This window comes from Eurosta solidaginis, chromosome 3 (genome assembly GCF_040869045.1).
Source record: "Eurosta solidaginis isolate ZX-2024a chromosome 3, ASM4086904v1, whole genome shotgun sequence".
In the NCBI taxonomy this organism is placed as follows: domain Eukaryota; kingdom Metazoa; phylum Arthropoda; class Insecta; order Diptera; family Tephritidae; genus Eurosta; species Eurosta solidaginis.
The window spans coordinates 89,443,784-89,469,896 of NC_090321.1; the positions used below are offsets into that span (position 1 = coordinate 89,443,784).

General features: G+C 38.3%; 1 protein-coding gene across 3 annotated transcripts; it reads right to left on the reverse strand.

Moving 5' to 3' along the window:
• Nucleotides 1-891: 891 nt before the first annotated feature.
• LOC137244141 (protein RER1) lies at nt 892-25,783 on the reverse strand. 3 transcript variants are annotated; one of them, XR_010950813.1, is made up of 5 exons: nt 25,084-25,783; nt 24,807-25,017; nt 3,412-3,626; nt 3,019-3,353; nt 892-2,397 (listed from the first exon to the last, which is right to left on the reverse strand). XR_010950813.1 is itself a non-coding variant. In XM_067772728.1 (5 exons), exons 1-5 carry the CDS (start codon nt 25,150-25,152, stop codon nt 2,393-2,395), a joined length of 561 nt encoding a protein of 186 aa, XP_067628829.1. In that variant the 5' UTR covers nt 25,153-25,783; the 3' UTR covers nt 892-2,392. The 3 variants fall into 3 exon arrangements, 2 of the variants coding, with proteins under 2 accessions (XP_067628829.1, XP_067628828.1); XM_067772728.1 differs by having other exon boundaries at nt 3,293-3,353; XM_067772727.1 differs by having other exon boundaries at nt 892-3,353.
• Between the last annotated feature and the right edge of the window lie 330 nt (nt 25,784-26,113).

Consider the following 26,113-nt stretch of genomic DNA (forward strand, 5'->3'; position numbering starts at 1 on the left):
ACTCTGTTGATGTAAAAGTTTACGCTATTAATCTAGAAAAAACAAAAATATCTGTTATTTCAATACATTTCACTGGTAGTGTCATTTCGACAATAAACTCTGTTAATTTAACAGTTCGCACTGGTAATTTCAAAAGAACAGAAATCCCTTCATATTAACAGTTTTGATCGGTATTCATAGAGCGACAGTAATAATTATTAATTTAACAAAACTATAGGTAAAGTATATTGAAACAACTTTTTTTGTTTATTTGACTACTAGAACGGTCAATTACGAATCAACGATTTGTGCGCAGTTGATTCAACATCTTGATGCGATCGATAAAAATTAACAGAACTTTCGGTTGAATTGACCCGTATTTCGGTTGATTTTACTATTCTTTTTCTTTCGGTGTAGGAGTTGAGAGGGCAGTATGGCCTAGAAGGTTGGATGTGGTCATACCAAATCGTTCCCGAGATGGTCGGGCTAGTACCTTTATTGTGCTCGTTACCGCAACGTGCCGGATCTGCATCCGGCAAAGGAACATCAAAATAGAAAACACTCCCCAAGGCCTTTGGGGAGCGTCCTTATTGCTTCAACAACAACAACATTATTAGCAACACCGCAATACTCATCGCAGCAGCATATTTCCTGGCCCTTCCGTTAGATTATCTTGTTAACATGGTGTTAATGGATGTGGCTAAGTTACAGCAATAAAGGGGGATACTTAAGCACCGAACAGAGGTTGAAGCCTTTTACCGCCTCCTTCTTAAAATCCTTGCTAGGGGTAAGTCACTTATCAGCCTTTCACATCCGTTGAACTTTGCATTCGTACTCGGTGTCCTCCCGCACCCGTTCCAGAACAACACAATTAGTGATGAAACACCGAATTCAAAAATAAAATAAAAAATGTTTTTAAGTCTTTTTTTTTTTGTTTTATTCAAATAATTTGGTATTTTTATTTATTACAATCGTCCATTGGTTCGTCGAACTTCGCACTTACGATGCACTTATTTGTTTTTCCCTATCAATTCATTTTCATTAGGTATTTTACAACACGCAAACCACCAACATCAGCGCTTAACCTCTCTTTAACTTAATAATACAAATATTGATTTATAAATGAAAACATTTTCAAATGGTTTCTATTAGGTATAAGCTAAAAATAATGTTATTTTGTAACAAATCAGTGTATACCAATTTCACATAGAAACTTAATGGAGTCACAATTTTGTTTACTGAAATAATTATTTTTTTCCTTTTGACACAGGAAGACTTGCTATAACGAACATCTTTCAGCAGCCTCAAAATTATTACGATTTTTATAATAGTTAAAATGGATAGCAACCACTTTCTTTTTAACTTTAAAGATAATCAAAATTAAGTACGTGCGGAACTCTTCATAGATGTTGCACCTAACGAAATACATATTTGCTTATTTTATAAAAAGCCATATTATCATTGATATTAGAGAAAAATTACAAAGTTTACAAATGGCGCTTTTTACTACGACATGTTTCTGAATTTCACTTCATCAGCTAGCTTTTCGGTAGCTGAGTATTGAACTCGAAATCTCCAACATTCATACTTTATACTAGTGTAAAGGAAGGTTCCTTTATCCACTCAGCCATATGAATACCCCGCTGCTCCAAATATAAAAATTTAAATTTTACGGGTGTTTATATTTTTCGTAAATTATTGAAAATAGTTTATTTTTCATTGTCATTTGTTACATTGACAATGAAGTCTGAAACACCAAGCAAAACCGACTAGATGTCTCACTCCATTAGACATTCAATAAAGCCATAATTATATAACTAAGAATTTATATTCTGCATGGAAGATTGAGCTTAATAAAGGATTTAATGTACAAAACTTGACAAGTTATTTCATTAAGCCTCTGCGTGAAATTGGCATAAGAAAATATTTTGAATATTAAAATAAATTGATCATTCCAAAAAAAAAAGAAACGGTACAATGAAAGTAACTTACTACATTAATTGGTGACAACCTTTTGAAACACCAAAAATATTTATGGTAATCTAAATTTATAGCTTCCAAGTACATATGTACCTAATCTATGTAGGTATGCGTATTATGTTAGTACATACCATACACAAGCATCTATAGTATTTATAATTATAATATTTGCATACATCTTAGATTAAATAGATTACTTAAAGAAAAACAAACCAAATTGTCTACGGAAAGCGGATTAAAAAGGAACAAAAACAGACAATAGGGAATTTTAAACAGCTCTTCCAGAGGATTTGCTACATCATCACTCCCTTTAGCATTTTTATGTATGTATGTATTTATATGTGTGTTATTGCTCGCAATTTAATACAGTGGTAACAAATACAATGTGCTTTGTATGAGTGAAGAATGTGCCTCGACCAATGACCAGTTCAAATTAAACTAAAAATAATAACAAAAAGTTAGCATGGAATACAACTTATAAATTGTATATATTAAATAGAGATAAAATCAAAATTATCCTTAGTTATAATGTTTATATGTAGGACAAAGTAGAACATAATTTTTTGCACAGGACACTGCACGACAAAAAAAACAGCAACGATTTAAACTCCAAATTAATCTTTTCATAACTATAGCTCCTGGCGTTCATGGATGACAAAGGCCATACATTTGGACTTTAAGTCGTTGATGCCGCTGAGAACAACAAGTATTTTTATATAAACTTAAGCAAACTCTAACAACAAATGTGTCAAGCAAATGAAATAAATGTACAGAAGACTTGACTGGCGCAAATTAGCAAGTATTTTAAAGAACTTCAAAATTATCAATATGGAATCGATTAAACTGTGTATGTTTTATAAGGGTGTAATAGTATAACCGCAAAGAATACTGTTGTGTGTAATGTAATTTACGAAATCAGATAAATCTTTTGAATTAATAGGTAGATCGAATTCGCGTTTTTTAATTAATATAAAATTATCTGCTTCAAATTTTCCTTTTGAATTTATATGCTTGTGTGTTAGTATAAATGTTTTGTAATTTAAGTTCTTGTAATCATACTTTAGTTGAATTTATTCAATAGTTATAATTTGCGGTGGTTTTGCTATGTTTGCGGTTGTAGTTATTGTAGTCGCAGCCACCAAAGGCGCAGCTATTAACGAGGACGATGATGACGCCGTTGAGGCAATCGTTGTCGTCGTTGCCATTGCTCCTACAGTTGCTGTTGTTGTTCTTTGCTCATGAATCGACGTAATACCCGTTGTCGATTGGTTGTCGTTTGTTTTTTGCAGTGTCTGTGCGGCTAATTGTCACTTTGTCGAAGCGTGTGACTCACCAACACGTTGATAACGCGGCTTATTGCGTGTGAATGGCAGATACTTGTACTTAATCATATGCTGCAAAGGGAAACGAAACGTGAGTGTCTCTGTGAGTACCTAGAATAACGCAGCCTACCTTAATTTGTCGCTTCATTGTTATGCAGAAGAGTGTAATGAAATACATCACTAGTATAGGCCAAAAGACGGGCACATTGAAAAATTCAAAGAATGTACATATAACACCGATAAGCGTACTTTTCGTAATGGACAGCCAAAATTTGAACTCTGGCAAACGTCGAATGAACGGCCGAAATTCTTCATTACTACGTGTTGGCAAATTGGGACCTTCCTCTGAAAGAAAATAATAAAAGGTGTTATTTAACAAAAAAAATGCATTGTTTTTTGAGTTGTCGTTGGGGGAATCAGTAAACTTTAACATTTGCCCTTAACGCTTTTAGTTTTTTAATTATTTATTATTTACATATTTCGCTATGTCCTATGTTCTACTTAATTTTACATATAATCGTTTTGTACCACAATGTCCGCCTAAAAGTGGATCTTCGTGATAATTGTTGTCATAAGTTTTTGTTTCTGTTCATTGTCTGTTACGGTCTATACAGGGCCCGTCAATATTATTTGTAATAATTTTAAAATTTCAGTTCCGAGGATTTTAAAATTTGTAATTGAAAAGTTGTTGAAAAATATATCAGTTTTTGGCCATTCTACTTCCTTAATATTGTGATTGTTGGCTGCTTGTTCAAGCCTCAAAAGTAACTCATCTAAATTAGTTATTTCGTTAACAGTCACAAAATTAAGTAAATTATATTTTTTATGTTTTAAATGCGCATTTATTTGTAAATTTGAGATTTCGTTATAAGAAAATTTAGGCTGTGATCGCGTTTTACCGGCTAAAACGTGCTTTGTCGAATCTTTAATTTCATCCATTCTAATTCATGAAAGGGCATCAGCCACAACATTAGATTTTCCTTTAATATATTCAATTGTAAAGTTATATTCCGATAATTCTAATCTAATTCTAGAGAGTTTCGAAAAAGGATATTTCTTGTTAAATAGATAAAGTACTGGTCTATGGTCTGAAATGTATACCGTAAACATACGGCCGAAAACGTTTAATAGCAAAATGTATTGCTAAAAGTTCTAATCCTATTATTTTTTCTGTTCGGCTTTATTGAAAGATTTTGATGCAAAGAACTCTTAGGAGCATCTACAGTGATAACAAATTCTTTGGTAAAATCAGGGTATTGTAATAGTTGAGGAGACATTAATGTAAATCTTAGTTTTTCGAAAACATTTTCGCAAGCATCATCCCAAAGAAATTCAACGCTTTTCCGATTTAAACGATTTAAAGGGGCTGCCAGGACGAGAAGTTAGGTATAAAACGCCTATAATAATTTGCAAATGCAGCAAATCGCCTAACAGTTTCTTTATATTAAGGCTTAGTGTACCTTTTAATTGCCTCGATTTTTGAGTCGTCTGACAGCAGGCCTCTCGAGGTACATTTATGCCCTATGAAAGTTACTTCGAAACGAAGGAAATTGCAATTTTTAGGGATTTAACTTTAAACTGAATTTTCTACAAGTTTCGAAAAGTTTTTCCAAATTTTTGAGGTTATGTGTCTCGCTACAACCGAAGACGGTAACATCGTCAATGTACATAAAAGCTTGATTTGACGAAATGCCTGAAAATGCTAATGAGCAAGGCATTCGATACCGTAAACCACAAGCAACTTGTTCATAAGCTTGATTTACTGGGCTTTTCGTTTCACCTATTAATGTGGCTGAAAAGCTATCTTTCTAACCGGACCCAAAAAGTGCAATCTCTCAGAATCGTTTGGAGTTTCCTCCGGTGTACCTCAGGTAAGTCATCTAGCACTTTGCTCTTTTAACCTATTCATTAATAACTTGCCACAGATAATATTACATTCCCTTACTATAATGTATGCGGATGATGTAAAACTTTGCTACACTTATTGTCCTACCGATTTGAGTTGCTTGGATCGTCTTCATGCCGATTTGGACTCGTTCCGATGTTCGTGCACAACAAATTTACTAGTTTTATACTGTTTTCACACAGACGGCTTATTGAATAATAAAGGCAGTTTTCTACATTAAGACGCTTATTGAGCTCAATCTTCCCTACAAAATTCGAATCTATTATTATTTCATTAGTAGCTAATCGAATGCCTAATGAAGTCAAAAGCACAATGCAACTCTGATGGCAGCGTTCCGCTTCCGTTTCCGCTTCTTAGTTTTCAAAGCAAATGTCATTGTCTGCATGGCGGAACGATACAAGGTGGCCGCATCGAACAGCTGATTATAACCTTTTTTATTTGATTTGATACATCAACTACCGGCGCAGTACGATTTTGACATTTGTCCATCGAATTTACAAGTACATGGAATTTTTTTTGATCTCATTTCACCTGCTAATGAAATCCTAAATTTTTTGCTTTCACACAGAAGTAACTGCTCGATTAGTACGAAGGATGAGACAGACAATCATGGCGGAACGATACAAGGTGGGAGCATGGTGACATACCTACAAACAAACAAAATTCCATGTACTTGTAAATTCGATGGACAAATGTCAAAATCGTACTGCGCCGGTAGTTGATGTATCAAATCAAATAAAAAAGGTTCGATGCGGCCACCTTGTATCGTCCCGCCATGCAGACAGTGACATTTGCTTTGAAAACTAAGAAGCGGAAACGGAAGCGGAACGCTGCCAACAGAGTTGCATTGTGCTTTTGAATTAATTAGGCATTCGATTAGCTACTAATGAAATAATAATAGATTCGAATTTTGTAGGGAAGATTGAGCTCAATAAGCGTCTTAATGTAGAAAACTGCCTTTATTATTCAATAAGCCGTCTGTGTGAAAACAGTATTAAGCTGCTCTATATGTAATCATATGACATTTCACCGAGTGAAGCGTTTTGAAACCTTATGTAATAGATGGTACGCCTTTGGAGCGCATATCTATTGCAAATGATCTAGGTGTCCTTTTTGATCCGAAACTGAGTTTTAACACGCATATTTACCAACAAAGCGTTGGGTGTACTTGGATTTGTTAAAAGATGATCCGTACCTCAATAAGTTTCTGTACACATCGCTAGTCAGTTCAAAAGCAATTTTTTTGACATTCGCAATACGTGGCCTTAATTGGTCCACCTTCCTCCATACAGAAGTAGACTTCTTATTAGATTACCCACTCTGGAAAACCGGAGAATATTACTGGGGTATTGTTCATACATAAGCTTATTATTGGACCTTCTCAGCCGATTGTATTTTGCGGTTCCTCCTAAAGTATCCAGACACTACGTTACTTACTTTTTATTTACCCCTTTGTCGTCGAAACTTTGCTAAAAATAATCCTCTGTTATTCTGCAATACTCGCATATCTCACCTAGAGATACAAGCGAATTTATTGTTTAATATGCCGGCATTATTTCTTCCGTAAAAAACAGGCATGATATCCTATAAAGATGGATTGGATACATGGGTTCTTCAACCTGAATCATTAAAAAGAAACAAGACAGTACTCCGTTGATTGGAAGCTGGTGCATTCCAATAACGTTAGAAACATGCTTTCTCACGAGATACTGACCGGAATCGTATGCATTCCGGCAGTAAAATTTTATGGGTCAGGCCTCATGTTACTTTTATATGCATTGTAATGGCATAGCACATTACACTACTCGGAGTTCTGCTGAATTCCCACGACATGCTGATTGGAATCTTGTTGCATTCCAACAGCAAGTCGATTGGAAGCCAGTGCATTCCGAAATCATGCTGAGCGGAATCTGATGCATTCCACCAGTATAAGATCTTATTATTGCTCTTATTTCTTACTATTATATTCTGAAATTAAATTGTAATGTTATTTAAGGAATTTCTATGTTTCTAATATAACATTGTTGAAATTTCGTATTTAAATTTAAACTTTTGAGTTGTATATATGTACATATATACTTTTATATCATGTAGTCGATTATTTTACGTTTGTTGTCGACTTTCAATAAATAAATAAACTGAATATATCACGGTTAGCAATGATTCGAATGCTTTTCCCTCAAGTTTTGATTTCAAAAATGCCATAAAAGTAATATTTAAATTTTTATCTGATAGGTCTTCAATTAAATTTACTTTATCGATTAAAGATTCTAGTTCCAGCGGATCGCAGCTGTAGTTTTCTCTAATAACACTGGTTTACAACCAAAATCCACCAGAGACGCCATTATGAAATTCCTATGTAAAATCACTCCCTGATTCTGAAAATCAAGGTTATTTTTAATTCTATGATAACGTTTTTGAGATATTTACGAATTACTGCTATTTCAAAAAAATAAAAAATTGGGTCCACTTAATCATATATATCTCAAGAACGAATTGAAATTTTGAAGCTTTTAAAAGGTAATAAAATTTGATATAAACTGTGCATACAACACTTTTTGCTAGGCCCTGCAGATTCGAAGATAACGAACAATCATTACGGATTTTTTCAATTTTTTTTGTATCGACAGTACAAAACTCCACGCCAACGCGAACGGACGTTTAACTCAAAAATGCATGTATGTTTATAAAATATGGCATATTACATGTATGAAAATTTGTTTTTACATTGTTTTTATTACTAAATATATTGACCTCGAGCCGTACACATAAAACCAATATCTTTAAATAAAAAGGTCGCCAAAAAAGAATATTATTTTTTTTGTAAAAATATAAAAAAATTTGTACTTTGCGAGGAAGGATCTTGAAAACTTTTTATTTTTTTGCAGATTTTTTGTTTTCACTCCAAGCTCTGTTTTATTACAAAAAAACAAGCTTTCATTCAACAAAATCGATGGACTAATACAAACGTTATAAGCATTCAAGAAAATATTCCCATTTAATGCTTAAATAACCTACTGGTACATATTGTAACGAATTTGCTGCAAATCTTATTTGCCCTTTTGCTAGGTTCGTATCGCTAAACTGTTGAATAAATAACTCCAATATTGAATAATGGAAAAAATGGCCTTTATTAAAATACTTCACAATAACACTCAAACTGTGCAACGAATAGCTTAATAACCAAACTGATAGCTTAAATGAAACTGACTTTCAAAATAATACTGCTATTGCTCGCTAGATATCGTCTTAGTCGTAACTGCTTGACAACTCAAATCAAACTGAATTACTTCTTACTCGCCTGCCCCGCTTTTATAGTTTACACTGCATACTTCTAGGCTCTTCGATTTCCAGAAGTTACTAGTTAGTTTCGGCTACAAAATCGCCAGCCACAACTACGTGCACAAATTACTGCTCTCTCTTGTGACAACTCAGATAAGATATATGCATGTGTGTGTGCATTGCCGCTCCGCTGCTCGTATACGTACATATGTGTAGACGCAATTATTTATTCGTTTATGTAGATACATAATGATTGAATTATTGATGTGAATGTTTGTAGTTTACAGTCTCTCGCGCATACATAGGCGTATAAGTAAATGCATCTGTGTGTGACATCTTTCGGCTGCCTTATATATGTGTATACATGATTTGATTATTGACGTAAATACTGCTTATCGTGGCCTTGGCATCGCCTTAGTGATGGTATAACTTAGTGATGTTAATATCCGTGACACTGCCCCCACCTAAGTCTGATCGTCCCGATCAGACAAATCTCCCGATCTAAACGTTGCCAGCCTTTCCAAATGGACCACTTTCATTTTGGTTCGTGGTTTACCGATGGTTTGTATGCGGTACACTACATCGTTGATCCGTTTTACAAATTTGTATGGGCCTTCCCAATTACACTGCAATTTCGGGGACAAACCTTTTTTTCGTTGCGGGTTGTATAACAGCACCAAATCTCCTTCCTGAAAACCTTCTGAATTAATTGCTTTATCATATCTGGCTTTCATCTTGTCACTCATAATCTTTGTTCGTTGCCTTATCAGATCATGTATTTCTCTTAGCTCTTCTTCCAAATCACTAGTGGATTTCCTGACATTTCTCTCCGCATTGGCATCTATCCCAAACTTCAAATCAGCTGGCAGTCTAAGGTCATTGCCAAAAATTACTTTTGCAGGGGTTTGGCCCGTTGTCTCATGCACTGCTGATCGGTAAGCCATCAAGAATAATGGTATGCGGGTATCCCATTCTTTATGGTACTTGTCCACTACTTTCCTTAAGTGCTCCTCCAATGTTCTATTGAATCGTTCTACCATACCATCGGATTGAGGATGCAATACAGTTGTCCGTGTTTTTCGAATGCCCAATGACTTACATATTTCCTGGAACACAGCTGATTCGAAATTCCTGCCTTGGTCAGAATGTAACTCCATTGGTACACCATACCTTGCAACCCAATTGTTTATAGACACTTCTGCTACCGTTTCCGCTTCTTGATTTGGGATTGGGTATACCTCTGGTCATTTGCTGAAATAATCCATAACTACCAGTACATATTTGTTTCCACCTGAGTTATATTGCTTCATCTGGCCATGACTTCGTGTTCTGGGCCCTTTCGCTCTGCTGCAAACCTCGCAGTTCGCAATCCACTCAGTGACCGACTGACGGCAACCAACCCAATAGAATCTCTGTTTAATCTTCTCGAGCGTCTTCGTGATTCCAAGATGACCTCCGCTTGGACCTTTATGCAGCTCGCTGAGCACATCAGGAATCCTCTTTCTGGGAACAACTATCAGTTTATTCTTGTATTTACCATCCTCACTCTCCCATACTCGATGAAGGCAACCGGATATCAATTCTAAACTGTTCCACTGTGCCCAATATGACTTCGCAATGGGACTCTCTGCTGACATCTCTTCTCTGTTTGGTCTTTCATTTCGTTCGAGCCCTTGCATAACACGTGACAGATCTGCATCTTCTAGCTGGCACTTTCTTAGCTGTTCCTTGTCCCATTCATCTGTACATGTTATAGTCATTAGCCGGACATCTATAATGTCTTCTTTAGCCTCGGCTTTTGAACAGTGCTTGCATTCCAAACTACATGGTCTTCGTGACATTGCATCGGCATTTCCATGGGTACTACCTTTTCGATGCTCAATGGAAAAGTCATAGCTTTGTAGTCGCTCGATCCACCGTGCCAATTGTCCTTCCGGATTACGGAACTGCAGTAGCCATTTTAAAGCTGCGTGATCTGTCCTGACACGGAATCGCTGGCCGTAGAGGTATTTGTGAAAATCTTTAACGCACTCTACCAATGCCAACAGCTCTCTCCGCGTAACGCAGTAGTTCCTCTCTGGTTTTCCAATCGAACGGCTGTAATATGCAACTACCTTCTCCTGTCCATCGACCAGTTGTGATAAAACGCCTCCTATTGCATATCCACTCGCATCTGTATCTAGAATAAATGTTGCTCCTGGAATCGGATATGCTAACATTGGGGCAGTGCACAAACGCTCCTTCAATGTTTGGAAAGCCACTTCTTGCTCCTTCTTCCATTCAAAAGCTTTATTTTTTCTTGTAAGCTCATGGAGGCTATGTGCTACGCTGAAAAAATTTTGTACAAATCGGCGGTAATATGTGCACAGCCCAAGGAAACTTCTTAATTCATGTAGGTTTTGTGGTCTTGGCCAATCCTTTACAGCCTCTATCTTTTCGTTCGCAGTGCAGATGCCCTCTGTCGTTACCTTGTGACCCAAATAATTTACTTCCTTTTTAAACAGCGCACACTTTTTGGGACTTAACTTCAGACCACGCCAGCTATTCTTTGGAAAACTTCCTCCAAGTTCTTAAGATGTTCATCGAAATTCTTGCCCAATACGATGATGTCGTCCAGGTACACCAAGCATGTTTTCCAATGTAGTCCTTTCAATACCTGATCCATGAGTCTCTCGAAAGTAGCTGGTGCATTACATAGTCCAAAGGGCATTACTGTAAATTGCCAAAGACCATCTCCGACGCTGAAGGCTGTTTTCTCTTTGTCTTCCTCCTTTACCTCCACTTGCCAGTAGCCGCTTTTCAAGTCCAGTGTGGAAAACCATTTCGTACCAGAGAGCGAGTCCAGAGTGCCGTCAATTCTTGGCAATGGGTAGCTATCCTTTTTCGTAACGTCATTCAACTTCCGGTAGTCCACGCAAAACCTCATTTTTCCATCCTTCTTCTTTACAAGTACTACCGGTGAGCTCCAGGGACTAGCTGATGGTTCGATGACGCCGCTGTCGCTCATTTCTTGTATAATTTGACTCACAACTTTCCGCTTCGCCAGTGGAACACTACGTGGAGCTTGACGGATCGGCCTCGCATCTCCAGTGTCAATTTGATGTTTCACAACGTTGGTGCGGCCTGGTTTAGAACCATCCTGGTCAAATATGTTCGCGTACTTTAGGAGCAGTTGTTTTGCCTTACTCTGATATGCTTCCTCTAGCCCCTGCGTCCATGCCGTGATGTCATTTGAAAGATTAGTATTACTAGCTGAAACGTGTTCCTGGAGCTGTTCACAGTTAATAACTACTTCAGCCTCTTGGCATCTTCCCAAAATAGCTCCTTTAGTCAGTTTGAGTGGTGAATTGAACTCATTGAGTACTCTTACCGGAATACGTCCATCTTGTTTTGTCATAGCCAGGGTTTTTCCTACAAGTATGTTCAGTGCTGATTTGTTTGCTGCTTAGACAACCCACAATTTGTTTGTCCCAGAATCTCCATCAACCTTTGCCCAGATGACTGCTTCGGATTTTGGTGGTATTCGCTGACTCTCTTCCACCAGCACTCGTTTACTGCTGTAGCCTCTCTCGTAGCCGAAATTAAGTGGTACATCCATGTTCTTATATCGCATCGTCTTGATTTGCATGTCGATCTTGATGCCCTGGTCGATTAAGAAGTCCACTCCAATTATGATTTCATCAACAATCTCTGCCACTATAAAATTGTGTACTACCGTGACGTTCCCAATTGCGACTTCATATGATACTTCTCCTAGAACCGTGCTGTCTTCTCCAGTGGCTGTACGCAATCTTGCTCCATGCAATGGTGTTATCTTCTTGTTGACTAAATCCGCTCGAATGATGGAATGAGATGCACCCGTATCTACAGTCAGTAAACGTTCCTTTCCATCCACATGTCCTCCGACAGTAAGATTGTTTGACCTTCTTCCAATTTGTGAGATAGAGATTATGGGGAATTCAATTGAGGGAGCCAGCTGTCGCCCCTTGCGGCTGACTCGCTTTAGTTTAACGATTGAGTGGACTTGGAGATTTGCTCATCTCCTTCAGCTCTGCGTTTACGGCCACCCACATTGTTGGAGCTATTGGAACCGGTGCTGCAATGTCGTGCAATATGGCCTGGGTTGCCGCACTTGAAACATTTAATCACTCCGGCATTTTTCTGTTGTGATCCCTTCAGTGCTTCCAAAATTGTGTCTACCCAATCTGGTCTTTCCACTTCCACACGATGAGCTTTGTATGCTGGTTTACTCAATAGTGAGGCCGTTTCCTGAGTCAATGTATGTGATACCGTTTCAGCAAATGTCAGTTTTGGGTTTGCGTATGTAGCTCGCTTCGTTTCCACGTCTCGTATGCCATTTATAAAACTCTGGATTTTTACCCTCTCGGTGTATTCCACGGGTGCGTCCGCATTTGCGAGATGAGCCAACCTTTCAACATCTGAAGCAAACTCCTGCAATGTCTCATTTGCTTTTTGGTAGCGGTTTTGCAACTCAATTTGGAATATCTGTTTTCTATGCTCGCTTCCATAACGTCGTTCTACAGCAGCCATCAATGCTTCATAATTGTTCCGCTCTCCTTCGGGAATCGTCTGTAAGATTTCCGCTGCTGGCCCCTTCAATGCCACGAAGAGTGCGGCAACTTTATCTTCCACATTCCAGTTGTTCACCGCTGCGGTCTTCTCAAACTGTAGCTTAAAGACCTGGAAAGGAACAGAACCGTCAAAGGATGGTGTTTTTACCTTTGGATTACTCGCTGAAACTGCTGGACGATTTAGTTGTAACTGCTCGATACGTCCTCTCAAAGCATCCACCTCGGCCTCGATTTTATCCTGTCGACCACTGAAGCCTTCATGAAACTGGGTTAGTTTTTCTTCCATATGCGCTTCCAGTTTAGATGATATACGGGCTTCCTGCTCTTCTAGTTGTGTGGAGATCTGAGATGATATCTGTGCTGAAATTTGTGCTGACATTTCCGAAATACGCGTTTCTTGTGCTTCAATCTTTGATGTTATACGTGTCTCTTGGGATTCCATCTGTGATGACATATACGTTTTCTGTTCTTCTAGTTGTGTTTCCATCTTAGATGTTATATCTGTCTTTTGCGATTCCAGTTGAGATGACATGTTGGTGGATATTTGTGATGACATTTCGGACATTTGTGCCGATATTGCAACCAATGTCATGTTCAAGTCTGTGTTCGCCATTGTCTGCGGTGTTTCATTTTTCTCCTCCGATTTTTTTGTCTCATCGCCATCACTCTTCCACGTCAATTCCTTCTAATTCCATTGCCTCTCGTAGTCGTGCCTGAAGTTCGAGTTTAATGCCAGTTGTATTCAATCCACGGTTCTCCAACTCCTTCTTCAGTTGCGGGATCTTCAATTCACTTAACTTTGCCATGTCCTTGTTGTCCTCTAGAATTTATTCAACAATTCCTCTTCTGACACCAATTGTAACGAATTTGCTGCAAATCTTCTTATTTGCCCTTTTGCTAGGTTCGTATCGCTAAACTGTTGAATAAATAACTCCAATATTGAATAATGGAAAAAATTACCTTTATTAAAATACTTCACAATAACACTCAAACTGTGCAACGAATAGCTTAATAACCAAACTGATAGCTTAAATGAAACTGACTTTCAAAATAATACTGCTATTGCTCGCTAGATATCGTCTTAGTCGTAACTGCTTGACAACTCAAATCAAACTGAATTACTTCTTACTCGCCTGCCCCGCTTTTATAGTTTACGCTGCATACTTCTAGGCTCTTCGATTTCCAGAAGTTACTAGTTAGTTTCGGCTACAAAATCGCCAGCCACAACTACGTGCACAAATTACTGCTCTCTCTTGTGACAACTCAGATAAGATATATGCATGTGTTTGTGCATTGCCGCTCCGCTGCTCGTATACGTACATATGTGTAGACGCAATTATTTATTCGTTTATGTAGATACATAATGATTGAATTATTGATGTGAATGTTTGTAGTTTACAGTCTCTCGCGCATACATAGGCGTATAAGTAAATGCATCTGTGTGTGACATCTTTCGGCTGCCTTATATATGTGTATACATGATTTGATTATTGACGTAAATACTGCTTATCGTGGCCTTGGCATCGCCTTAGTGATGGTATAACTTAGTGATGTTAATATCCGTGACAATATGTATAGTATTAGTATTCGTATATCAGTAGGGTACTTACATAAGTATTAAATGGGAATATTTACATGAATGCTTATAACTTTTGTATTAGTTCATCGATTTTGTTGAATGAAAGCTTATTTCTTTTGCAATAAAACAGAGCTTAGAGAGAAGGGAAAAACTCTGCAAAAAAATAAAAAAGTTTTCGAGATCCTTCCTCGCAAAATACAAATTTTTTTATATTTTTACAAAAAAAATTTAAAAAATCCGTAATGATTGTTCGTTATCTTTGAATCTGCAGGGCCCCGGAAAAAGTGTTGTATGCACGGTTTATAGCAATTTTTATTACCTTTTAAAAACTTCAAACCGTTTTGGAATTGCTCAATTCGTTCTTGAAATACATGTGATTAAGTGGACCCAATTTTTTTTTTTTTTTTTTTTTGAAATAACGGTAATTCGTAAATATCTCAACACTGAGTTTCGGAATCAGGGGGTAATTTTACATAGGAATTTCATAATGGCGTCTCTGGTGCAGAAAAAAAGTTGGAATTTGTGATCCAGTGTAATTGACGCGGAAGTGGTAATAAATGATTTTTTCTGTTCTGATATTGCCTTAATTGAAAGATTATTATTATTCGATTGTGAATTTGAAGAATTATTTGAAAATTGGTAATTTGAAGAGTAATTTGTTGAAAGCAAATTAGAAGAATTTGAAGTAGAATGAGAATTAGAAAAGCCAGTTTCTCACCGAAAATAATAGTTTGTAAGTTGCTTGAATTATTAGACGAATGTGGTGAAGGCTGAGAATTTATAAGATAAGTTATTGACTGAAAATTTGAATTATTAGTTGCTACGATATCTGAGTTCATAAATCCTAAAAAATCTAGCGAACACCTTCCTTTGGTGCTTGATTTATCGCTGGAATTGCCCTCAGAATCGAACACGTATTTAATGGCAGGATAATAATAATTAATAAAAATCATTATTTTAAGAGAAAACAATTTTTTTTTTTAAATCAGGTAAATATTTTATAAATCCAAGTAATATACATATGTAGATCTGGTTAATATTTGGCGCATTTGGGATACATTTTATGTAAATCTGGTTAAAAAAATTGTATATATATTTCGTTTTTTTTTTTTTTTTGTGAAAACAATCAGATGGATTTCCTCTAAATTATAGGCTAGAGGAATGCTTACCCCCCTTCCATGCCGTTCTTAGCCGGACTTACCGACTGTCCCCCTACTAGATTAGACCCGCTTACTGACCTAAAACGGACAACTTGGTCTGTGATTTCTCGCCCCGCAGAATGGGCTTTACAAAAGGAAATAGGCAAGCGTGTTCGATTTTTTAAATCAAAATTTATTTTGTGAAAACCTAAGCTGGTATATTTTTTTGTGGACTATTGGATAAAAAATATTTAAAAAACAATCGGACTTGTTTTACAAGCTTAACCAGATAAATTTTTTTATTTATCGTAATCCATATCAAAAGTAAAAAAAAACTGCAGGTTCGAGTCCTGTCTTTTTTTAAATTTAATAAGTTTTTTTTTGTTTTATTAATTTCTTTCTTCTTTTTTCTTTGGGTTTCTTTTTAATCTAAGCTAATTTCACATTTCCTTCATTCGCGTGAGTAGCGCTTTAATTGCGCTAGTCCTCAATTCAAACTCTAGCTGCAATACAAATCGACCGGCGTCGCGATGCTAAAAATTCATAGCGGTAAAATAGCATTACGGCGTCGAATAACGGAGGATTCGGCCAATCAGCATGGACTCCGTCATTCGACACCTTCATGTGCGGTGGTGCCACTCTCAACCCATTTTAGTTGCGAGTAGGGGAGTTGCCAGCTAGTTTTCCAACCTTAACGTAAGAATAAACTAGCAAACACCATAATACCACCTGTGATCGAATGCCATTTTTTAAATCACAATAGCTCCCAAATGGTATATCGGATTAATGAAATATTTGAACTAGGGACAACGCATACTCACTAGATCCATGATATATTATAATTTTTTTGAAATAATTTGATAGCCGCATTTTTATCGCTTGAGTGAAAATAGCTTTCGATCCGTGATCGTATAACTTAATAACTTAAATTTTATTATAGGTAATTTTATTTTGAGTAAATTATTTATGGTAAATTATTTCACCTTCTACTAATGTAACATAATATCTTTATGATTAAATATTATTTTTTTAATTTTAAGTTCGGTTAGCTATAAGCGTATTTATTTTATTTATTTAATTTTTTCATGGCCCAGATTGAACCTGTGTGTGTGGTCATATTAAATCGTTTCCAAAATCGATAACACTCCCCAAGACCTTCGGGAGTATTTTTGTCCCTAAAACAACAACAGAAGTCATAACCGTCCCAAAAAAAACAGAACAAAGGAGTAGGTGACTTGCAGATTACCGTTAGTATCTTCAATTTCATTGTTCAAATATAATTTCTACCCGTGTGATATAGTCCACCGTATATCAGAGTAAATAGTTAAATGGAGCATCTTGTAAAAGATTTAGTCTTTTCCAAAATATACGTTTTTTTACTTTCATGAACACGGTGCTACTGTGATTTTGCACTTTTCAAGTGACCTAGTGTATGTTGTAGGTCTTGACGAGTACATCATGATAATGTGTTTCCAAATTGACTAACACCCCCAAATTTTCAAGTTATTGTTAAACCATTATTTCGTCTACTGCGCGCACTCTAACAATAATAACGTCGTCATGTTTTAACCGATTTAAGATTCAAGCTTTAAGCTGATGTACATTTGTTTATCTATATATATAAAAATGAATTTGTGTGCGTTAGCTCATTCAAAACTGAAAAACGGCTACACCGATTGCAATATTTTTTTTTTTTCTATTATCCCTGAAATATTTATTTAAAAAAGTTCAATTAAAAAATATTGAATATGAATCAGAGTGGATGGAAATAATTTTGTCAGATGTCGCCCTAAATAAATTTCTTTTCGTACCAAAACGCTTTTGAGAGCACCAAAGTAAGTGTTTCCCAGTTGTAATCTTAATATATATTAATTACGTGCCACGTTATTTGTCCGCGCAGTAACTTAAGGGTACTTAATCAAATTTGCACACCGTGTGCAGTTTTATCCAACTTGAAGATAGGATAGCGTTTCTGTGAAGATTTTTTCCGGTAAGTGAACCAGGGAGCGATCTATTCGAAAAATTCTCTTCACGGTTGATTTACCTGAAATTGGGCATACAGATTAGTCATTAGGACACTTTTTTCGGAAAATGGAGCAGGGACCTACAGGGACTGGGATTGGGATTGGAACTGGGACTTGGGCTTGGGGTGGAACTGCGACTGGAAAAAAGGGGTGGAGAAGAACTAGAGGGAAGGGAAAAGAGATAGAGTTAGACGAAGATAGAGCGGAAGAGCGGAAAATAAATGAGGGAAAGGATGGTATAGGGAGAAAGAGATGCAGAAAAAGCGAATGGTAGAGGGAAGAGCGAATAACAAGATAAGGAAAAAGGGGAGAGAAAGGGAGAGTAAGAGGTTTAAACTGCTTAAAAGTTATGCAGATAGACCAATGCTAGGGCAGAGCAACGTCTGCCGAGTCTGCTAGTACTTTATAAAAAAATTGGCACATTTTCTAAAAGTTATCTAAGATATATCCTTTTTCCCCGTTTTTACAGTTTGACGTCCTTTTATGTAACATATCATTTAAAAAAATTTCTTTTTTTACATTTATTCTCAAAGAAATATTTATTCCGAGTAAGAAAAGCCATGGTTTATCAAAATCGGTTGATAAATGTTTAAATTACGATGCTTATTGTAAACAAAAAAAATTTTCGTTTGTTCAGCTTGTAGACGAAACCTATGGCTTAAAAGTTAAAAAATACGTATTTCGATTGATTTGCTGTATCTATCGGCGATCAGAGACACGGTACTTTTTTGGAGATGAAAACTGGAATAGTGATTCATATCATTTGTTTGTCTTTTTTGGGGAGTCTAGATTAAATTCTATAGACACGTGATAATTCGAAATAGGCTACTGCAGTTTTAGCACAATTACATTAGTCAGTGGTTGTTGTCGTTGTTGTAAAGGTCTATCACTCTTTTATTTTTTATACAATATGTGATAATCGTAACAAGTTTTTTTATGTATGTAGGTTGTTCGCTGACAAGCAACATCGCATAAAATTAGAGACGAACAAAGCCGTGAAAAAGCTTTTAACAATTTCTTCGACCGCGCGTATGATAAGTGTGTGGTATGAATCAGAATACGCCTGTCTAACGTGCTCCAGTGCACTCAAAAAAAGGAAAACTGAAAAATGCAACAAGCGGCCTTTACCATTTTCAACCCCAATCGTCTGGTATCGTCAAATTTTCCATAAGGAAGAATACTGCTATTTCTGCCAAACAAACGCCAAACAAACACCGTTGGTCATCACTATAAATATAACCTCATATAACCATAAAATATGCTGCTGTAGTAACTAGAGCTGGGACTATCCGCATAATCGAATATCAGGATATCCGGACGGCATGGATGTCCAGTTAATATTCGTTTGTGAAACTATCCGGATATCCGGATTTATGAAGATCCTGTTAATAGCCGTATTTTTTGATATCCAGTGAAAGCAACACATGGAATTAGTAAATGGGTTTTTAAAGGCGTATGAAGAAATGGGAGAATGTCAATCAAAATCCATTTTTTACATTCCCATTTAGATTACTACACAGCCGTATATAGAGGAAAACACAAACAGGTGCTCAGTGATATCCACAAAACGGAGTGGGTACTGTATGCCAGGATATGCCCGGCGAACCCGATAAATATACTGGACTCGCAGAAGAGCGTTTCCCAAGGCAGTCGGTTCTATGTACCGGAGCGACTCGGGATTTTTCCCGACCAAGGACTGTCATTGCAGTGTAACCCCATTGTTTGCGTCCCTCCCACAAATTGTCATCCTCCCAGCAGCTCCTTTCAGTGGGACTGCTCCATATTCTCTTGCTCCGGGAAGGTATCGAATCCAATCCGGGTCCGTCTCCTGACCCCGGTGCTAAGAAATGGTTTTGCTGCATCTGCCGGAAAAGAATCTTTTTAGGACGGTCATACTCTGTTCAGTGTGTCTCGTGTAAGGGATGGTTGCATCTGACAGGTTGTTCTGGGCTTGATCCCAAAACCCGCCGTCCACGTAACTTTTATAAATCTTTTGTGGCTCCTTGCTGTTCACGTCCAGGGGCGTCCCGTAGTCTACGTCTTAGCGACCGCCCCCCCCCCCCCCCCACTACCTTCCAGCAGCCCAGCTGCTCAGCAAGCCACAACTAGTACCCGCTGCTGCTCGCGCCCCGCGGCGCCTACAACTCAAACAGCTGCTACCACTCATAACTACTATCTTCGTAGTAGAGTCGGTAGCAATGCTGAGCATCAGCCCCTGCCGCCGTCTTCTCCCCCCCCCCCCCCCCCCCTCTTTTCCGACAGCAACCGTGTAGGTCAGGGAAACATACTCTTAGTCCCTAACCCCGTTTGCCAGCACAGAATATATATGTTTGCGACATCCGCGCAATGCAGCTCCTGCTTGGGCGGTGCCACTTTCCTAGATGTTCTGGTCTCCGCGACGTCAACCCCCCAACGGGTTTCATTGCGCCATGTTGCCAGGTCGCAAACCCCAATCATCCGGGTACCCCAATGCTTGCCCAAGGACGCCCAGTCCCAGGGCCACAACAGCAGCTGCGTCCTGGCATTCCTCAACCCAGGCGTAGTCACCCGTCACTTACTCCCAGAGTGGCGACGTCTCCCCCTATGCACTTCAGAATTCTGCAGTTAAACTGTAATGGATTAACTGGGAATATAACGGAGATAATCGATTTCATGAAGCGGCACAACATCCGCATTGCTGTGATTCAAAAGACTAAACTCACAGCAAGATCTGCACTGCAAACTTGTTCTGGGTATAATGTCCACAGAAAAGATCGCATGAGCGGAAATGGAGGCGGCCTCGCGTTTATCATACACCACTCTGTGCAATATCATATATTTGATCCTGGCATCGACCGCAGGGACAATGTCTGAGAACGTCAAGGCCTATCTGTCCGGTCAGCCGATGCAAAGCTAGAAATCATCAACATCTACATCCCTCCTGTCACCTGTTGCCCCAGTGGATACCGCCCTAATATTAGCGCCTTACTCACTGGCAACAATCGCATTATCTTAGGCGACTTTGATGCCCATCACGATCTATGGCATTCAAACTTGCGGGCGGACAGTAGGGGTGAGATGTTGGCGGATCAAATAGAAGAAACGACGTTCTGCACAATAAACGGAGACGCCCCCACACGTATGGTAGGAAGCTGTCACAGCTCGTCGGATATCTCAATCGTGAGCGCAGAACTCGTAAAATGCGTCAACTGGCAGCCGATGGTAACATTGGCATCCGACCACCTGCCTATACTTATTTCGTTCGAGCGTACCGCCGACTTCATCCTTACAGAAAAACGCACTTTCATAAACTTTAAAAAAGGAAAGTGGGAGGAATACAAATCTTTTACAGACAACCTCTTTGCTGCCCTCCCTATCCCAACTGATGCCCGCCAAGGGGAGCGTGCTTTCCGCAAGGTCATTGAATCCACCTCGGCACGTTTCATTCCCGCCGGGAGAATTTCCGAAATTCGGCCCCACTTCCCGGCGGAGGCCCAAATTTAGCGAGAGAACGTGACCTTATAAGACAGCTCGACCCAGGCTCGACCCAAATAAGGGACATAAACCAACGCATCAGATTGCTTGTGAATGAACACAAGCGGGCGAAATGGGAGAAGCACCTAAAAGGTTGTAACCTCTTCGCCGGTGTATGTAAACTTTGGTCCACCGTAAAGTCCCTATCGAATCCGTCTAAGCACAATGACAAAGTTTCCATTGCCTTCGGCGATAAAGTGCTGTCGGATTCGAAAAAATGTGCGAGCGCTTTCTGCCGTCAATATGTAATGCATTCTACGGTCGACAAAGATAGACGGAGGGCCAACAGACACGCACATAAACATAGAGGTTGAAGATGCCATTGGTCACGCTAAACCATCCAAAGCAGTGGGCCCAGACGGCATAGCCATGCCGATGCTTAAAAGCCTAGGGAAAGAGGGTTGCAAATACTTAGCACATGTCTTCAACCTGTCTCTTTCCACCTTTGTCATACCCGAAAAATGGAAAATGGCCAAGGTGGTCCCGCTACTAAAGCCTAGGAAACCAGCTAACATAGGAGTCGTATCGTCCGATATCTCCCCTATCGCCAGTAGCAAAGACGCTTGAAGCCATTTTGCTCCCCCACTTCCAAGCAAATTTGCAACTAGCCTCTCATCAGCATGGCTTCAGAAAACTCCATAGCACCACCACCGCGCTAAATGCCAACAGTACCCAGATAAATTGCGGTTTATATCAAAACCCCCACCATATAACAGTACTCGTAGCGCTGGACCTATCAAAAGCTTTTGATACGGTCAACCATGGCACGTTACTGCAAGACCTGGAAGGGTCTACCCTTCCCCCATGTCTTAAAATGTGGACCGCAAATTATCTGGGGGGTCGGCAGCCATCGGTGCAATTTAGGAACGAAACATCAAAACCAAGAAGAATTAAACAAGGGGGCCTACTCTGTATTGCGATGCGAAAGGCAGTGCGATGCGAAAATAAATTGCGATGCGAAAGGTAATTGGAACTCTGTAGCGCTATCGCATCGCTAACAATGCCGCTTTTTTATTTTTCGCTAATTTTTGAGTATGCATCACTGACCAAACGTCAAAGAAAGAGAACAAAAGAAACAAGGCAATTATAATTTCGGCAAACGATTAATTTTTGTTGAACAAATTAAAAAATGGATTCTGTAGCATTATGGGACGATTTAAATGAAGAAAGGATTGATAGGAGGATTATAAGAGACAACTCCAACATTATGAGTCTCAGCGATCAAAGGTAATTTAAACGTTACAAAATTAATCATATACTATTGCTTTATGTTCTATTCATTAGTTTTGTGCAGAATTTTCGGCTTAATAAGGAAGCCTTTTTGTATGTGCTAAATAGCATTAAAAGTGAGTTGAAAACTCCACGGAGAGCAACGGCAGTTTCTGAAATAATAAAAGTTTCTACAACGTTGAAGTTGTTTTCGCGTTGGGTGTTTTAAGTAACCCTTTGGCCAAATCTGGGTGTATTGCCATGAAGTCCACTAGGATTTCAAATTGTTGCTTTTGTGTTTTTTGAGTTGTTCTATATATTTTTAAAAGAATGTACAATGAATATAAAGATATCAATTTATAAAATCATCAATTAATACTAACATATTTGAACAATGCGAATGCCTATTACTTGTAGCAAGAAAAATGCGAAAATGAATGCTGTTTGACATTCGCTTTCGCTATACAGAGTGCTGGCAATGCGAAAAGGGATAAAAATTGCGAATGGGCATGTGAATGCGAAAGTCATCTCCGTAAGCATTTTGAGGAAATACGGCACCTGAGAAGCCAGCCGTATGAAGCAAAAAAACACAAGCAGGTCCTTGGTGAACTCCACAAACAGGCGTCGGACCTTTATGTCAGGAATCCAGTACTCAAAGAAAAGTACCCAAAACTTGTGGAAGAGGAACGCATACTCTCCAGGGAAACGCGTGTCACTCTTGCTCAACTTCATTCTGGATACTGTAACAGGTTAAACTCTTACCTATCCAGTATCCCCCCGATATACAAAATGTATGCCCCGCTTGCAATGTGTCCCCACATGACACCAACCATCTCTTTAATTGTAATGTGGAACCAACGCCTCTAACATCCCTTTCATTATGGTCCACCCCTGTTGAAACAGCAAGTTTCCTTGGACTCCCGTTAGAGGATATTGATGACAATTTGTGATCGGTCGCGGCTGTTAGGTGGGGCGAAGCACTGCTACAACAACAACAACAACTCGCAGAAGAGAAAACATTCTCCCTAGCCAGACGCGCGTTGCTCCAGCCCAAATTCGATCTCGATACTGTAACAGGTTAAACTCATACCTATCCAATGTATCCCCACATGAAACCAACCATCTCTTTAATTGCAATGTGGAACAAACGCCTCTAACTCCCCTCTCCCTCTGGTCCACTTCCTGTCCTGTCAGAGGATATTGAAGATAATTTGTGAGTGGTCGTACCTATTAGATGGGGCGAAGCACTGCTACAACAACAACAACAACAATAAGCTCGAATGTGTAAGAATATGTTAATTATCAATTTGATTTGCAGCGCTGTTTATCTCTTGACCCTAACATTTGTCAAACGTTTTTGTAAACATGAGTCCATCAATATACGATTTTTCACCATCTCAAAAATACTTGGCCCCACTCGTAAATGCTCAACCTACCTTGCAAGAGGAAAAGCATAACACAACGGGCCCAAGTTAATTTTAACAAGCAGTTTCAGAGGCGCTGTCGCCTACAGTTACTAACAAATTGTAGGACTACTACCGTAGGCACACGCTACGATCTCTATGAGTAGAACCATTATTTAATGGTTATTCAATTCAATTTCCACGTGTAGCCCACTTTCTACGATTACCTTTAGATGACATCCACAACAATTTATGAATGAAAGCAACAACCAAGAAACCCGTTTTACGGGGCTTAGAATATACCCACGGCATGTTGTCATACTAAATCGTTCGCGAGGTGGTCGGGCTAGTAGGAAAAGGCCCATCAACATTGATAACACTCCCCCAAAACTTTCGGGGAGCGTCCTTATCACTAAAACAACAACATATTCCTGGGGCTCATATTTTTAACATACTTCGGACTTATTCAGATTCCTAAATTATGAGCGCGCCGAGAATGTAAGAGTGCTCTAAGTTTATTGAACAAAATCAGATTCAGATTTATTGACTCATATCAGATTCTTAAATCATGAGCGCTTCGAGAATGTTTGAGAACTCGTAAGTTTATTCAAAAAATGGAAAAAAACGATAAATGTGTTAAAAGGAAATATACATACATAGGTGTATGTAAATGTTTAATATGCATTTTCAGACTATGAATTTCTTTATAACTTGTACGCCAAAATCAAATAAATAAAGAATGTAAAGGAATGTAATTCATGGTCATCACAAATAAGCGGCGACCACAAGGAAAATCGATAGACGACAAACTTGAAAAGATTTTTATACAGTAGCATATAGCTTGCTGGTAACTAAGTCTCAATAAGTCATTAACTTACCATCATTTTCGTAAGGATCGAACTCTGGATCGATTTTTGGTGTTAGAAATGCAATAAACAAATTTAAATGATATATCCCCAGCGCATAGCATACTATATACCAGCCTTGGTAAATAAAGATTCGTAGCAGAAATAATAATATCAGCACAACCGCTCCCGCCCAACGCAGTCTAGTATGTGGGGTCCAACGATCCAAAGTAGATTGGTACATCTGTATGATACAAACATTGTTTAGAAATAGGCTTTGCTAAATACGGAATTGAGAAATTTGTCTCACTTGTGATAGCCTTACGAAGAAAAGCTTCACACCACCGCTAGATGACGTGCTCGTCTCCTCATTCATCATTGTTGTTCTTCTAAGTGTTGTCCGTTAGTAGCCACAATTTTTAGGCTTGTCGTTTAAGTGGTGACAGTAGCAATTGCAACCGCTATTTAGTTGACCAAACACTTTAGCGACAGCAAATTCAAACTTATTACGAAGATGAGAGTACAAAACTTCTCGTAGAAAAAAATAAAAATAAAATACAATTATAAACTAAAAATTAAGAAAACGTGCGCCAAGATTTCTATCCCGTTCAGTCGTTGCTGATGCACTCAACCCGGGCGTATTTGTGAAATTTTATTTTCTTCAGCCCTAATATAGTTTCGCACTTTACTTTTTCATTTCGTATGACACTTATCTTATTGTTCCATACAATCCCCACCTCAACCGGCGCTACGACCATAAGCTGTTCTTCTAGGCAGCCCCCTTGTTTCTTGGTAACAACCAATTGTTGGTTAAACAATTTTTTATTGCTTTCTTGTGTCGTATTGCAAATTTACACTTTTACTATGAAATTGGGAAAACATTTTCTGCTTTATAATGACATTATCATTGGCCAAGATTAACCCCTTGAGGTGAATTTACGTTCAGAATTTCACAGATTTTCATAAAATTTTTCCAAATTCACAATACACGTCACTAACGAGAAAATGACAGTGATAGTGACAGTTCAACTATGCTTGCGTTGCCAATCATTGTTAATTAAGACCGCGGCACAACGACATTTTTCATATAGATGGTTTAACACAAGCTTATGCGTTCCAAAAACAACGCCAAAATCAACCAAAATGTTGTGTTTGTAAACATGAAGGAACTTCAGACTTATCAATTGAACTTTATTTCGCCTTGCCCATTCACATAAAAAATTTCGCGAAGCACTGGTATAAACATTCTGCCTATACAAAAGAAATACTTTCTAACATATTTTGTGTCGTATTCATTTGTTATATTGCAGTTTTTACTTGCGAAAAATGTTAGAAAAGTT

Bases quoted from the DNA above. Each gene is read 5' to 3' on its own strand.
- LOC137244141 (XM_067772727.1), bottom strand. From the start codon at position 25,152: ATGATGAATGAGGAGACGAGCACGTCATCTAGCGGTGGTGTGAAGCTT. The intron at 25,018-25,083 runs GTGAGACAAATT...TGTATCATACAG, and splicing joins TCTTCGTAAGGCTATCACAA to ATGTACCAATCTACTTTGGA. The intron at 3,354-3,411 runs GTAGGCTGCGTT...TTCCCTTTGCAG, and splicing joins CAATGAAGCGACAAATTAAG to CATATGATTAAGTACAAGTA.